The sequence below is a fragment of the Lepidochelys olivacea genome (genome assembly GCF_965140295.1).
Source record: "Lepidochelys olivacea isolate rLepOli2 genome assembly, chromosome: 1".
Taxonomy (NCBI): domain Eukaryota; kingdom Metazoa; phylum Chordata; order Testudines; family Cheloniidae; genus Lepidochelys; species Lepidochelys olivacea.
The window spans coordinates 332,433,591-332,450,513 of record NC_140411.1 but is presented as its reverse complement, the minus strand read 5'-3'; the positions used below and the strand labels follow the sequence as shown (position 1 = coordinate 332,450,513).

The 16,923-nt window shown below is 46.4% G+C and overlaps 1 protein-coding gene across 1 annotated transcript in view; it reads right to left on the bottom strand.

Annotated features, from left to right (window-relative positions):
* The window catches only part of GNAI1 (G protein subunit alpha i1), a 68,071-nt gene that overhangs the window by 12,308 nt on the left and 38,840 nt on the right, over positions 1-16,923 (bottom strand). The window contains exons 4-5 of the mRNA XM_084616731.1: positions 16,510-16,667; positions 7,539-7,667 (exon numbers count right to left, since the gene is read on the bottom strand). Coding sequence (XP_084472857.1) covers positions 7,539-7,667; positions 16,510-16,667 — 287 coding nt within the window. The remainder of the gene's footprint in view (positions 1-7,538; positions 7,668-16,509; positions 16,668-16,923) is intronic.

Below are 16,923 nucleotides of genomic sequence, written 5' to 3'. Positions count from 1 at the left end.
ACAACTGACTGAATTATCATATTCCTTTCCTGCATGGGTGCAGAAGAGAAATTTGGGGAAGGGGGTCCAAAAGTGGCAATAATAAAGGAAGGTTACTTACCCTTAACTGGAGCTGTTTCAGATATGTGGTCGCTATGGGATTCACTGTGAGTGCCCACATGTGCCAGGGAGCAAAAAATTTTCAATAGTCTGCATTGGTCTGTGCCTGTACCCGTGCCCTTCGTCTCCTCATGCTCTCAACTGATGGCATAAGGGGCAGTGTCGACTGATTGCCTCTGTAGCGTCTACTCTACTTCAAATCAGAAGATAATGCAAACTAAGGGGAAGGAGGGAGGACATGAATACCCATAGGGACCATACATCTCAAAGAAGAAACAGTTACTAACCTTTCAGTAACTCTACTGTTCTTCGATATGTGTTGCTCATGTCCATTCCAATGTAGATGTACATGCGCCATGTGCAGTGTTGCTGGAAGTTTTCCCCCAGTGTTATCTGTCGGGTCAACTCTGGCGCCATCAGGGTGCGGTATATAGGCACTCAACAACATGCTGCCCCTTCAGTTTCTTCTTGCTGGCAATTCCGACAGAGGGATAGGTGGGCAGGTTTTGGAATGGACATGAGTAATACATCTCGAAGAACAACAGACACAGAAAGGTTAGTAACAGTTTTTTCTTCAAGTGCTTGCTCATGTTTATTCCCATATAGGTGATTCCCAATCAATCAATTAGGTGCTGGGATCGGAGTTTTGCTGAGACAGACTGGAGGACCACTTGACTGAAGGCTGCATCATCTCTGGATTGTTGAGTGATAGAAGAGTGCGTGATGAATGTGTGAATGTATGAGATCGCTGCCTTGCAAGCATCCAGGATTGGGACCTGTGCCACGAATACCACTGAAGCAGCTTGCGATCTTGTGGAGTATGCTGTCAAGCAAGGAGGTGGCACCTCTGCCAAGTCGTAGTGTGTGTGGATGCAGGATGTGATCCCCAGGATAGATTCAGCCGATGGCAACATGCCCCTTGCTCTAATGGGGCCCCCCCGTCTTGACAACAGCAGATTGAGGTCCCAAAACTTTAAGCAGTTCCTTGATGTGTTGATGGGGAAGCCTTTCAGAACGTTTATGATTGACATGATGACTCTGAAATGGTCTTCCAGAAGGGAGGTTCTGGCCTAGTTCAAGTTGAGAACTGCTCCTATGAATTCTATCTTCTGAACCAGCAAGAGAGTTGACCTTTTTGCATTTATCAGAAGACCCAGATCCTGGAAGGTGGACAGTATGAGTTCTGTGTGTGCTTTTACCAGGTCCCTGGACCAGCCTTTGCTCAGCCAGCCGTCCAGGTATGGGTAAACCTGCACACCTCCTCCGGAGGAAGGCCACCACGACTACCAGGCACTTCTTGAATACTCATGGGTTTTAGACAGTCCAACAAGTAACACCATGAACTGATAATCATAGTTATTTACCATGAATCGGAGGTAAGCCCTTTTTCAAGGAAACAGGAAAATGTGGAAATATGCGTCCTTCAAGTCGAGGGCAGCATACCAATCCCCTGGATCTAGAGAGTGGATGATAAAGGCCAGGGAGACCACGCGGAACTTCAGCTTCTTCATAAACTTGTTCAGGCTTCCGAGATCCCCATTGGCCTTCGGGATCAGGAAGTGATGTGAGTAAAACCCTTTGCCTCTTAATTTCATAGGAACCTCCTCCATGGCTCCTGTCCTGAGGAGCGATTGCACCTCCTGGGCCAGAAGTCTCTTGTGAGAAGGGTCCCTGAAGGTTGGGGAGGGAGGGTGGGACGGAGTGAAAAAAATTAATTGCAGGGTGTATCCCACTTCCACTGGGCAAACGGTTCACAAACATAGGGGCAAGATCCAGACTTTGGTCTGGTACGCCGTCCTCTGGTGTACCGTCAAAAGATCTGCTTAGAACCCATCAATTGTTTCCCAGGCGCAGATGTAGAGGCTGCTGAGGTGTGCGGCGTATGCCTCCTCCGGAAGCCCTTGCTCCTCCACTGGCTGATGTCCTGCCTCTGCTGGTGTTGCAGCGGGTAAAACTGGACCACAGGTTGGGACTTGTACTGTTTGCGAATTGGGGCTGAGGTGTGAAGGCCCAACAACTCTAGAGTGGCCCTTGAATTTTTTAGACAGTGAAGCCAAGTGTCTGTTTGTTTGGAAAAGAGGGAATTCCCCTCGAATGGAAGGTCCTGAATTGTTTGTTGTACCTCGTGGGGCAGTGCAGAGAACTGAAGCCAAGAGCTCCACCTCATGACCATCTGTGTGGCCATGGTTCTAGCTGCAGCATCCTAGGCCTCCTGAAGGGATGCTTTGGCCACAGTCTTACTCTCCTCTACTAGGGCCACAAATTCAGATAAGAGTTCCTTAAATGTTATCGCTGACCAGGAATTAAAATCATAGCAGCCTAGGCCCTGGTGGTTTGATATCCTAAGCTGGAGGCCCCCTGTCAAGAAGGCTCCTCACCACCTCATTTGCCTCTGGTGTCGATGGCAGGGCCAGGGCTGTATCCCCTCTGTGGCTCACCCTAGGCTGGTACTCCATGAGCACCAGACTTGAAGACCCCTCTCTGGGGCCAGAGTCACTGGTACCGATTGTTCTGTAGATGTTTGGAGAGTGGCCCAGCACAGGTCTCAGTCACTCCATGGCCCCTTGTCGAGTATAACTTCCTGCCCAATAAATCCAGTTTCCTGGCCTCTCGCTTTCAGCGATGGGCCTTGCTGCCCTGGTCTCTCCCATTCGTTCGCAGCAGCAACGACTAGAGATCCTGGAGGGGGATGAGTGTATAGATACTCACCCCTTGGAGGATTACAAAGTACTTTCTTTCCACATACTTTGCTGTGAGCTGGAAGGCTGCGGGGGGTTGCCACAGAGCCCTCATAGATTGCAAGATGGCTTCATTTGAGGGCAGGGCCACTCTTGCCGGTCACAACAGTGCTAATATGTCCACCAGGGCAGGAGCTGACTCTGCGATCTCTACCTGTATGTCCAGGTTCTGGGCCACATGATGCAAAAGCTCTTGGTGAGCCTTATAATCATCTTGAATGGGTGCTATGGTCATCCCTGCCACTGCCTTATCCAGGGAAGACGACAATGAGGCTTGGACTGACACCAGGTCTTGCATGTCCTCTGTTGTTGGTGAGTCCCCCACAGGGTATACTGTGCTTCAGCCACCTCGGCACCCAGAACCGAACCCCTTTCTGAAGGGAATAGCAGGGGAGCTCTCACTTTTGGGGGCACTGAGTGAGAACCTTGGAATAGTTGAACCGTCCAAGGGGTCCACATCAGCCACAGGAGTGGCATTTGCCATTGGGTCGGTGGTCATGCTGATGGGATGAGCCCTTGTGCCATGGTTGTGGAATGCCCATAGTCGACTCAATGTGTGCTCCCTCAGGAGGCATACAATTCAGCCTCTGACTTGGAGCTAGAGGACCCACTCCTGGGTGACTATGGCAGCACGGTGCCCATCAGTGCCAGGTAGCGGTGCTGCAATGTGAGCAGTCGAGCCCTGCGAGGAGGGACGTGATGGCAGGGTGTCGCGCCATCATTGCTGGCTTGCCCAGTACTAGCACTTGTCTCTGAGGCACTGGGTCCTGCGGTGCTAGGACTGTTCCTGGTAGTCCCTGACTAGGGGGAGATGGCAGTGCTGGGAGGGCAAGAAGGCTCCTCACCACCTCACTTGAAGACCCCTCTCTGGGGCCAGAGTCACTGGTACCGATTGTTCTGTAGAGAGTGCCCCAGCACCGGTCTCAGTCGCTCCATGGCCTTAAGGCTTTGTTGAGAACGCCCCCAGTCCGACTTATTCAGCTTCTTTTTAGGTACCAGTGATGGGGAGCAGTACTGCACAGCTGGTGCTGCCTTCTTACTAGCCAGAGAGGTATGTCAGTACCAGGTAGTAGAAGGTGACAGGGAACCCATACCATGCTGAGTCCTCTTAAAGAGGTCAGGGCACTCCCAACCGAGGAAGTACTCGCTGTCAAATTGGGCTGCCCTAACCCTCCCTCTTAAGTCACGAAGAACCTCCTCCCTGGCTTCCACTCAGAGAAAGGCTTGCATCTCCTGAGCCAGAAGTTGCTCATGAGAAGGAAAGCATGGGGGAGAGGGGTGGAAATAAACAGAAGCATATAACCCCTTTCCACAGAGTTCATCACAAAGTGGTCTGTGGTGATAAGAGACCATGCCATGTTAATGAAGGGCAAGTGACCCGAAAACTAAAGAGGGACATGATCTAATGACATGGGAATTGGTATAATGCCCAAGGAATCCCATCGAAAGATCTGTTTGGCTGGCCCCGACCTGGGCAGCCCCCGTAGGGATAATGAGGCAGATGGGGGCAGCTGCCTACATCTAAAATCCGTTTCATTTCTTTTGCAGTGACGGAGTGATGTTTCTGGAGTGACGGAACTAAGAAACAGGTGGAGTGCTGGGGCCTGAAGTGTTTCCTCAAAGACCCAGGGACTTGAGGGTGGCTGTGGAGTCTTTCAGACCATGGAGCTTTGCATTTGTTTGCTCTGAGAAGTGCCAAGTGCCTTCAAACAGAAGGTCCTGAATGGACTGCTGGACCTCCACTGGCACTCCTGAAGAGTGGAGCCAAGAACATTTGCGCATGACCACCGCAGAAGCCACAGATCTAGTCGCCAAGTCTTTTGCGTCCAGGGCAACCTGCAGGGAAGTCCTTGCTACAGACTTACACTCTTCTACCAGAGCAGAGAACTCCTGCCTGGACTCCTGGGGAATTGAGTCCTTGAATTTTAACATTGAGTCCCAGACGTTAAAGTCACACCTCCCCAGCAACACCTGCTGGTTGGAACTGCGGAGCTGCAGACCCTATAGAATAAACACCTTTGTCCTGAAAAGGTCTAGTCTCTGAGTCTTTCAGTTTGGGGGTTGTTGCTTGTTGCCCTTGTCTCTCTCTCTCGTTGGCCGCCGAGACCACCAGAGGCCTGAGAGAGGAATGGGAGTACAAATAATCATACCCTGGAGCGGGAACAAAATACTTCTTTTCAGCTCTGAGGTGGGAGGCAGGGAGGATGGGGTTTGCCACGGGGCTTTAAAACCGTCTCTGATGGCCTCACTGAAAGAAAGAGCCTCCTTCGATGGGGCTGCTGCGCTCAAAATATCAGCCAGGTTGTGGGAGGACCTCTAGCTATCTGCACTTTCAGTGCAAGATCCAAGGCCACTCTTTTCAACAGCTCCTGGTGAGCTTTGAAGTCATCGTGGGGAGGTGACACGCTCACCCGACACTACCTCATCCAGGGAGGATGATGAGGACGCCTGCACTGGCAGGTGGTCCTCCTCTTCTCCTTCTGCACCGATCCAATCCTGAGGGTCTAGGTTCTGAGGATCGGTACTAAACTTGGTATCAGAGTCCAGATTGGGTGTTTCTCGATGGGATGGAAATGCTTTCTCTCTCAGACCACCGAGCATGAGCGCCTGGAATCAGGGGAAAATCCCCTGGGTTCGAAAATGGCCATTGCATCTGCATAGGCCAGTGCCCACTGTGCCAAGGACTTCGGGGTAGCCCTACATCTGGATCCACAACCTGATAAGCTGACTGGGGTGGTACTGGGAACAGTTTCTTGGCTGGGAATACAATTCCACTCTGAGTCAAATGACTAGCCTTCCTTCAGGGCCCACAGAGGGGCAGTACTATTTGGTGCCTGGGAACGGTGCTGAGGCGAGGAGACCTGCGCTGATACCAGCAGGGACGGTTTCCCTCTTGATGGTACCAAACGGGAGCTTGGGGCAACTTGCTGCCTTCTGCTCACTGGCACCAACGTCGCCAATTCTTGTACTGCCAGCGACAGTGGTACCGAAAGTACCAACAAGTCCCTGGCTGCAACAAATGCCTCCGGGGTTGACAGCAACACGACTCTGCTGGTGCCACAATGTCCCTCTGGTGCAGAAGGTTGATCCGGGACTGGACTCAACAGAGAGGACTGGCCAGACTCAAGTCACACTCCACTGTGCTCCCCGTGGTTGGCTCTCTTCAGAGTCGGGGAACACCCCCTCTCAGCCACCTGCTTATGTTTTTTCTTCAGCATCGGCGATGGGAAATGGTGTCGAGAGACTCCCACAGTGGGAGAAGCACTCCACACCAACACCGAAATACTCAGTGCTGAGTCGACTAGCTCGTCTCCAATGAGGGTCAGCACACCGCCTCCACCAAGATCTTTTGGCCACAGCATCACACTGGGAGCTCATGTTCAGCTGATTATCCATCACCAGCAACAAATCTTTTTCAGAGAGTCTCTGCTTTCCAGGTAAGAGTCCTCCATCCTGTAATTGAGGCCTTTATTCTGTGTTTACATTCAACCACATTAAAATGCATATTGTTTGCTTGTGCCCAGTTTACCAAATGATTCCAATTGCTCTGAGTGACGTGTCTTCTTCATTATTTAACACTCCTCCTATTTTTGTGTCATCTGCAAGCTTCATCAGTTATGAGTTTATGTTTTCTTCCAGGTCATTGATAAAAATGGTAAATAGTGTAGGAACAAGAACCGATTCCTGTAGGACCCCATTAGAGAGACCCACTCGAGGCAATTCCCCATTTACAACTACAGTTTGAGACCTATCAGTTAGCCCATTTTAAATCCATTTAATATGTGCCATGTTAATTTGACATTGCTCTAGTTTTTAAATCAAAATATAGCGCGGTACCAAATTAAACACTTCACAAAGCCTAAGCATATTACATCAACACTATTCCTTTCATCAACCAAACTTATAATCGCATCGAAAAATAAAGATCTATTTTCCATAAACCCATGTTGATTTACATACTACACAGACAGTACATGTAACTCTTCCCCGGTATCCCTTTCATGCATTTGCTTGCTGAGAGAAGTAGAAGAGATTCCAAAATGTTTAGTTGCAAAACACCTAATGCACAGAGAGATAACATCTCTTAATAAGACTTGATGCAGAAACGTCTGCTCCTTAGAAGTTTCCTGAACTCTCTTTACAAAGTCTCATTTTTTCTTCATGAAGAAAAAAAACAGATTTGCAAAATTAGTCAGTAAACAAAGCATCATGTTGCAAACTGGGATAGAAATCAGCATTTAGATGTACTATAAAAGATATTTTGGTGGTTTCACTTCACAAATAGTGAATGTTCATAGTCCGTCAGCTCTTCAACTGATTTTCAAGTAGAAGAAAAGCTGATTTTTCAATCACTAGTTCTTCAACATTACACAAAAAGGATTATTTGAAAGAAGTTTATATATGCACATTATTCATGTAAACATGTAAGTTTACATGGGAATTAAATAGGCTTTTCTGGTGCTACATTTTCAATGCTAAATATGCCTCCAAGTAGTTTATGTTATTTCATTGTATTTGGTCTCTCACTATGAAAGTCATTCCCCCAAGCCCTTCCCTCCGCGTGGACACCCCATCTTCTCTGAAAATAGTTCCAAATGCCAAGAAATAAGTTGTGATAAAAGTAAGTCACAGTTGTTAACGAATATTTAAAACTTTGAATAAAACATATCACAGGGTTATGTGTACAGCTTGAATACTCACTTAAAATGAAGATCTTTGAAAGTAAAATGAGTTTCCACTATTCCTGTAGTTTTCACTCTAGTCCTGAGAACATCCTGTTGAGTCGGGATGTAACTGGTTTGTGCTATCCTGTCCAGATCATTCAAGTAACTAAAGATAAAATAAACCGCTTTTAATTATTTTAAAAAAGATAAGAGATTTGCACAGATAACTTTTATAACAGATAAAATATCTAACATATCTAAAAATCCTCACAACTATTCAGCACACTCAGTTTAGCTTTCATCATAGACATACGCACGGACAGTATTCTTTGGAGTAAAACAGAGAACCTGCACACTACATTTAAGTCTTACAGGTTATTTACTTCTTTCCTGGATATCTGGCTGGTGAATCTTGCCCATATGCTCAGGGTTTAGCTGATCGCCATATTTGGGGTTTGGAAGGAATTTTCTTCCAGGGCAGATTGGAAGAGGCCCTGGAGGTTTTTCGCCTTCCTCTGTAGCATGGGGCACGGGTCACTTGCTGGAGGATTCTCTGCTCCTTGAAGTCTTTAAACCATGGTTTGCGGACTTCAATAGCTCAGACATAGGTGAGAGGTTTATCGCAGGAGTAGGTGGGTGAGATTCTGTGGCCTGCGTTGTGCAGGAGGTCAGACTAGATGATCATGATGGTCCCTTCTGACCTTAATATCTATGAATCTATGAATTTACAAGTTTAAAAATAGAATTTTAAAAAAGTTTGGCAAGCCTTTGCTAGTTAAAAAAATGCATACTGGAAAATATTATTCTAGAAAGAAGAAAATTTAAGCAATTCATTCCATCTTAAATAATTCTTCCTTCTAAGTCTCAGAACGCATATGTGGTTTTCTTCCAATTGGTGCAAGCAATTATAAAGTAGGAAAACATGTAAATAGATAATACATTTCATTATCTTTACACCTGTCTACAGAATTAAAATATTTTAATATGCTGTCCCTTAATGGGAAATAATAAATGTGTGAAGAATGTTCCAGCCAAAATACTGAATCAACAGATGTTCATGTGACTTAATGCTCTGTGATTCTGTTTATTGACTAGGTGGCTAGTTTGGCGCACTGTACCACAGTAACTTTCTTTCTAGTCAGATAGTCTTGAAAATAAAGCCTTGTGTTTTACTTTGTGAAATTCTTGAGATGCATGCCATCAATTCAGTGCTTTTAATATAGTACATATGGGATTTTTATTCACATTCACTTTGAAAAGGAACAGAAAAAAGGAACGGCTGCCTATATGATCAGAAATTATCAACTTCAGGGATATAATTAGGGGTGTTAAGTAAACTGTGCTGTCATTATGAAATTGCAGGAAAGAGAAGAGGAAGTTACTTACCTGTAACTGGAGGTTCTTCGAGATGTGTGCTCCCTATATGTATTCCACTGAGGGTTATGTACATGCGCCAGAGCTTTTCAAAGTAATATTGCTTGGTGGTCCACACAGGCACCTTTGTATTGCCTTGTGGTTTCGCTCGATTGTGTTCCACTGAGGGTGATTGACAAGAGGGTGCAAGGAAGATGGTGGAACCATAGAACAGAGGACCACTGCACCGAATGAGGCATCTGGCACCAAATGCACATACTAGAGCATAGTGAGAGGAAAAGGTGTGTACTGAACTCCACGTGGCTGCTACATATACCTGCAAGGGATCTATCGTACATCATGGCTGTGGTTGATGCCTGTGCTCTCGTGGAATGGGCTTGTATGCCATCTGGTGGGGAGTTCCCTGACAATTGATAGCAACAGTTAATGCACCCTGAGACCCACAGAGATTTTCTGGGTGGAAATGGCATGTCGTCCTTTAATTCTCTCAGCTATGTAGACAAATGGGAATGGCTTCATCCTTTGTAGGTAAAAGGCCAGGGCCCTACACACATGGAGGGAATGAAGTCACTGTTGCTCATTAGAGGCATGTGGTTTTGGAAAGGGGGTAGGCGGAGTTTGGGTTGGTTGAGATGGAATTGGGAAACCACTTTTGGCAGAAACTTGGGATGCAGTCACAGTGAGACCTTGTCCTTATCTAATGTGGTGAAAGCAGGGTTTGCCAGCACGGCTCCCAGTTCACCAACCCTCCTCGCTGAGGTAATGCCAACAAGGAACATGACCTTTGTGGAGAGGAGAGAGAAAGAGAGCGAGGGCAGGAGGCCAGCGGTTCAAAGGAGAGTTCATTAAAGAGGTAAAGACTAGGTTGAGATCCAATCAGGGAGTGATAGGCTGAATTAGCAGATATTTACATAAAAGGCCCTTCCAGAATCGCACGGTCTAGGGGTGGGTAAAAATCAAATACCCTTCTACTGGAGGGTGGAAAGCACTAATGGTGACTGCATGCACTCTGACAGAGCTGAGATCGAGTCCTGAGGTTTTCAGGTAGAGGAAATAGTCAAAGCATAGGGATGTCCACAGCTTTGGGGGTAAGATCTTGCTGTTGGGCCCTGGAGGTGAAGCATGTCCATTTGGCCTAGCAGGATTGCCTTGTGGAGTCCTTCTGGCTATTGGAGAAGAGGTCTTGCACTGCCAATGAGCATTCTTGTGCTAATGGAGGTGTCCATTCAAAATCTATGCTGTCAAGTGTAGCTTCCGTGGATCTGGATGCCTGAGTCTGCCATTGTGTTGCCAGCAGTTCAGGAAATGTCTGGAGTTGGAGTGGAGGTTGTTTCGACATGTGGAGAAAAAGAAGGAACCAGAACTGACGACACCAGAATGGAGAGATCAGAATGGCTGTCCTGCTGGAGTTTATGGAGGACGCGGGGGAGGGAGGGGTCATAGTTTGTCCGGTCTGATCAGTCGACGACCGTAGCGTTGCTCAGTGAGCGAGCACAGGGTCCTTTCCTAGAGGAATACTGGGTGCACTTGGTGTTGGTGTGTTATGCAAAAAGATCTCTGATTTGTGTGCCCCAGCGACCAAGGTTGTCTGTGATTATCGTTTTGTGCAACTCCCATTTGTGGTCGGTTGCAAAGGTCTTGCTGAGAGAATCTATGATCGCATTCTGGGTACCAGGCAGGTAGGCTGCTGACAAAAGGATATGATGTGCAATGCACCATTCCCAGAGGAATTGCCTTCATACACAGCGCTGGGGACCTTGTGCCACTTTGTTTATGTAGTATACTGTTGTGGTGTTGTCTGACATGACGAGGATGTGGCAATAACAGATAACTGGTAAGAACACGTGACATGCTTTGTGTACTGCTCAAAGTTTGAGTATGTTTATGTACATTCTGGACTCTCGCATGGATCCAGGTGCCTTGTGATCTCCAATGTAAGTGCCCCAGCCCAGCGGTTCTCAACCAGGGATACACGTACCTCTGGGGGTATGCAGAGGTCTTACAGGGGGTACATCAACTCCTCTAGGTATTTGCCTATTTTTACAACAGGCTACATAGAAAGCACTAGCGAAGTCAGTACAAACTAAAATTTCATACAATGACTTGTTTATACTGCTCTATATACAAAACACTGAAATGTAAGTACAATATTTATATTCCAGTAGATTTATTTTATAATTATATGGTAAAAATGAGAAAGTAAGCAATTTTTCAGTAACAGTGTGCTGCCACACTTGTATTTTTATGTCTGACTTTGCAAGCAAGTAGTTTTTAAGTGAGGTGAAACCTGGGGTACATAAGACAAATCAGACTCCTGAAAAGGATACAGTAGTCTGGAAAGGTTGAGACACTCTACCCCAGCCTGTGAGCAACGCGCCCATTATGAATATCACAGTTGGCAAGGATGGGAGGAAGGCATCCCGGAGCAGACTTGTAGCGAGTCTGTCCACCACCGAAGAGAAGAGATGACATTGGGTGGAACATTAAATAGGGTGTGCATAGATTGGTGCATAGGAGAATAGATTCTTTGCAGCCATAGCTGTAGACAGTGAAGATGCAGGCGGGTGAAGGGTGTGATGTATGTGCACACCGCCATGTGCCCTAGAATGGAAAGGCAGGTCTTGGCAGAGACCAGGCCGTTGAAGGTTATCAGGACTATTTGGTTCAGTAGGCTCTGGAATCTGTCCTGTGGTATATAAGCTCGTGCAGAGATCACATCAATGTGAGATCCTACGAATTGCAGGGACTAAGGGTGGCACAAAGTTGATTTTTCGACGTTGATGCTCTCTCTTAGGGAGGAGAGAAGTAGAAGAAGCTGGGACATCAATGCTTGAGCTTCCTCTTTGGACCACACTGCCAAAAGACAGTTATCCAGGTTGGGGAAGACAAGGATTCCCTGACATCATAGGTGAGAAGCTACAACAGAGAAAACCTTTGTAAAAACTTGTGGGGCAGCAGCAAATCTGCATGGGACCCTGTATTGGAAGTGTCGATGCCCCACTTTGAACCTTAGGAACCTTCTGTAGGTCATATGTATGTTGAGAGCCACATGCCTTTTTCCAGTGAGGGAATGATGGCCACAAGTGTGATCATATGGAATTTCGACTTGCAAATCGAATGGTCTCCATCCCGCTATCTTCTTAGTTACCAGGAAATAGTTGGAATAGAACCCTGTGCCACAAAAGGCTGCCGAGACTGGCTCTCCTGCTCCTCTCTGCAGGAGGAAGTCCATCTGTAGGGTAAGAATACTGTCATGAAAGGGATCTCTGGGGCGGGAGGGGGATGTGGAGGAGGCCTCATCATAAACTCTGTGCTGTAGTCATGTCGAATGATGTCCAAGACCCACTTGCCCATTGTTATATAACTCTCAAGCTGGTAGAAAGAGTTTGAGATGACCCTCGAAAGGGGTGGAGGGTAAGAGCACTGGTGTGCAGAGTGACTGATGGCTCTCCAGGCGCACTAAAAGACCACTTTTGTGATGACAGTGTGTTGTGCAGAGGTCTGCATTACTGGAACAGGCAGACATGCTTGGAGTACCTTAGGGCAGTTCTGATGAGGTTCGTATGTCCACTGGTGGCAGAAGTGTGGAGTTCTATATTGTTGCGCTGATGGTGGGCGATAAAATTTTCTCTTTGGTTCCAGTGTATATATGCCCAAGGATCATAAGGTGACACTAGAGCAGTGGTGGGCCACCTGCGGCCCGTGGACTGCATACGGCCCATCAGTATAATCTGACTGCGGGCCGCGAGACATTTTGCTGACATTGATTGTCCGCGGGCACGGCCCCCCACAGCTCACAGTGGCTGCAGTTCACCATTCCGAGACAATGGGAGCTGCAAGAAGCGGTGGCCCGTCCCACCAGGCCACACGTTGCCCACCACTGCCCTAGAGTCTTTTAGTCAGTGTAAGGAATCATCAGTTTTCTGATAAAAGAGGTGTGATTCATTGAAGGAAAGGTCCTCAATAGTGTTTAGCACCTCTCTAGGGAAACCTAAGGATTGTAACCAGGATTCCTTCCTCATGACAATTCCAGTCACCAATACATGCAAGGATGTGTCCGCTGAACCAACTGCAGCCTGAAGTATGGACTTGGTGACAAACTTGTCTTCCTGTACAATTGCTTGGAATCAAGTACAAGCCTGATGAGGTAACTTATCTGCAAATTCCTCCATCCAGTCATAGTTTATAAAGCCATTCTTGGCCATCAGTGCCAAGTAGTTAGAGATCTGGAACTGCAGTATAGTTGAGGAGAAGACCGTTCGACCCATGAGGTCAGGTCTCTTACCCTCCCTGTCTGCCGTGATGGAGTGTGGGTATTGTTGTTTGGTCTACTCCAATACAGCCTGTATTACCAAGAAGTTACGTGGAGGGTGTGAAAATAAAAGTTCTGGTTGGGGGTGGGGGAGAAGAGGTGTAGTACCTTTTTGCAGCTCCCTTTGGGGTTGGTGCACAAGTGTCCAGGATGTGCCACACAGTGTGTGCTGGTTGAAGAACAGCATCGATTGGTAAGACCACCCTTACCAGTACCAATGTGTGCAGAATGTCTAGTAACCAGTGCTGACAGTCCCATACCTCTTCCAGTTGAATCTCAAAGACAATGGCTATCTCCATAGGAGTTCTTGAAACTGACGATAGTCATCTGGTGGAGAGGAAGGTGTTGATGACACAGCTGCGCCTGGAGATGACAAAAGGAATCTCTTCCGATCCGCCAGTACCGTTGGAGCCGGCCTGATCGGTGCCTCATCTAACCTCATTTCTGAACCTCTGCCGGACAAGGTGGGACGGTGAAACAGGGGAGTTCTCCTGAGCCAAATGAGACTATTCTGGAGGCATATAATGGGGCCATGAGCTCCAATATGGCCAACCCGGTTGATCCTGCTGCTGTTATACTTGTGCCCAAGGAGACAGATACCAGCTTCTTGGGTAAGGCAAAGGGGTAAACTGCCATGGAGCTGTTGGAACCCTCTGGTAGTTGTGTTTCCTGAATGGAAGCAGCAGACCATGCTGAACATCCAGATTGTCAGATTCAGGAGTCGTAGTCTTGCATGAATGCCAGTGTCAATAGAACAGGATGTGTTAGAGGGGTACGGCTAGCAGGTGGTAGATGTAACGCATAAGATGGAGCCCTCTGCAGAGGTGAGTGCATCAAAACACGTGGTGACCTCGCTCCCTCCAGGGTGAACAGTTCTTGAGGGCTGAGAGTGCTTCCGAGTTTCCCCAGAGTCAATAGTATCTGGTCCATTGATGGGACCAGAACCAGTAAAAGCATCTGGGACGCCACTGACAAAAGCAGGAGGGGTATGCAAATCTGGCGCTGGGACCGGCAGATCCGGCAAGTGGTGCAGCCTTTTATCAGTCAGGTGAAACCACAAGGCAATACAAGGGCACATACGCGGACCACTGAGCAAAACCACTCTGAAAAGCTTTGGCTTAGGGCACATGTGGAATATAATAGGGACCATCACTCGAAAAGGAATGACTACTTCCCCAATAAAGCTAGTTACCTAAAATACTGAAGGCATAGAGACTTTGAGGGATCTTATTAAAAGTAGGAAAATGACCCACAAAAGTGACTTTCCAGTTCTTTTTGTCATGGATGTGCTTTCTTCAGACTTATTTGCTACCTTAAGTTCATCCTGTTTGTCCCTATTCTCGATGACTTGAAGACTCTAGAAAGTTCAAGCTGCCCTCCAGGTTCAGAGCAGATAAAAGCAGGCTGGAGATATGTACAGCAGTGTTTTTCAACAACTGATCCGTAGACCAATGCCGGTCCCCAAGATCTCCCTGACACAGTTTAGGAAGGCAGCAAGCCAGTCCCTGGTATCAAAAAGTTTGAGAAATACTGATCTATAGTATCTCAATGCACTAACGGCATCATGTTTTAGTTCATTATATATGGATTTGAATCGGTCATTTTGTTATATTTTTTAAATTTAAACCAATCATTTAGCCTGTTGTCAAGGTTCCTTCCCCACTCTGAACTCTAGGGTACAGATGTGGGGACCTGCATAAAAGACCTCCTAAGCTTATTTTTACCAGCTTAGATTAAAAACTTCCCCAAGGTATAAACTTTGCCTTGTCCTTGAAACGTATATTGCCACCACCAAGCGTGTTAAACAAAGAACAGGGAAAGAGCCCACTTGGAGACGTCTTCCCGCAAAATAAACCCCCAAGCCCTACACCCCCTTTCCTGGGGAAGGCTTGATAAAAATCCTCACCAATTTGTACAGGTGAACACAGACCCAAATCCTTGGATCTTAAGGACAATGAAAAATCAATCAGGTTCTGAAAAGAAGAATTTTTAATTAAAGAAAAGATAAAAGAATCACCTCTGTAAAATCAGGATGGTAAATACCTTACAGGGTAATCAGAGTCAAAACATAGAGAATCCCTCTAGGCAAAACCCTAAGTTACAAAGAGACACAAAAACAGGAATATACATTCCATTCAGCACAGCGTATTTTACCAGCCATTAAACAAAAGGAAATCTAACACATTTCTAGCTAGATTACTTACTAACTTAACAGAAGTTTCTAAGGCTGCATTCCTGATCTGTTCTCGGCAAAAGCATCACAGACAGACAGACAGACCGACCCTTTGTTCCCCCCTCCCGACTCCAGCTTTGAAAGTATCTTGTCTCCTCATTGGTCATTTTGGTCAGGTGCCAGCGAGGTTATCTTAGCTTCTTAACCCTTTACAGGTGAAAGGGTTCTGCCTCTGGTCAGGAGGGATTTTATAGCACTGTATACAGAAAGGTGGTTACCCTTCCCTTTATTTTTATGACACTTGTGTACTGCTCAGTGTTGGTAATTCATGCTTTAGATATGCTAAAGCCACTCTGCGCCGATCCCTTTCCTTTGTACTGAAAAAAAACTAGTAGCAGCATATTTGAAGATCAATCAGGAACAGAAGATTTATTAAACTTAGAATACGTTCAGATGATTCAGAATCATGATTTACACATCACAAGCCTATAATTACATGATCTTATTACTATTATCCTCCTTCTACCCTATTTTCCATCTGTTTATCCTCTGTTGCTGCATCTAGTCTTAATTAGTTTTAAACTCATTAGGGCTTATCTATGCATCTGTACAGTGCCTAGCACAACAAAGACAAATCGTGATTGGTATTTTTGGGTGCTACCACAATATTAATGTAATGGAACAGAAGCAAAGTTCAATCGACAATGCTGATTCAGAGCCAACAGTCATGGAAGGTTTCAATGTACAGAACAAGTAGCTTTGAGACCACAACTCCTCCCTCGAGACCACAACTCCTCCCTCAACCCCACACCCCCAATATATGGGCAGAAATATAACAACTGGCCATATAAAGCAATTGAGAGTACCTGTTAGTTTTTATTTCTCCCATTAACTGCTCTGGGCACTGCTCACAGATTTGACCTGTTAATTCCAGCACAACATTTGGGTTCCCCACCCAATTCCTTTTCTTCGAGTTCAGACTTCTACTTCAGGACTGCTGCAGCTGTCTGATCCCAGAAAAGGGCAACTCTATCTAGGTACTTCTAAGACTCCCATCAGCATAGTATCAGACTGCCTCAAAGAATTTCATCTTACAATCTTTACCATTTTACAGGAGAGGGACAGGCTTGGTTACAGTTCTACACTTACTATGCTGCAGAGTCATTAAGCTGGTATTCTCTGGATCTATTGAAACAGGCTTGAACTCCACTATCTTTCCACAATCTCTTGATAACTCCTGCTAGTTCCGTGGTCATAAATCCTTCCTCTGCTGCTCCAGCTAGTACAAAGAGTTGTCGGGCATCATCCTGTAAGAAACAGGGAAACAGAAAATTTGAAAGGGAAAAAAACTAGAGCAGAAATCCATACCATTCCTTTAAGTCAACAGAAGGACGTAAAAGCAACAGCCCAGTCCACAGCAAATGTATGAATTAGTGGAGTAAGGAAATGAGTATGTCTACACAGCCCATCACAGTGACCTCCTGACCCAGGCTGGCAGACTATGTCTCACGGAACTCATGCTACGGTAACCCTCGTGCCTAATAGGGAGATCTCTTTAAAGAG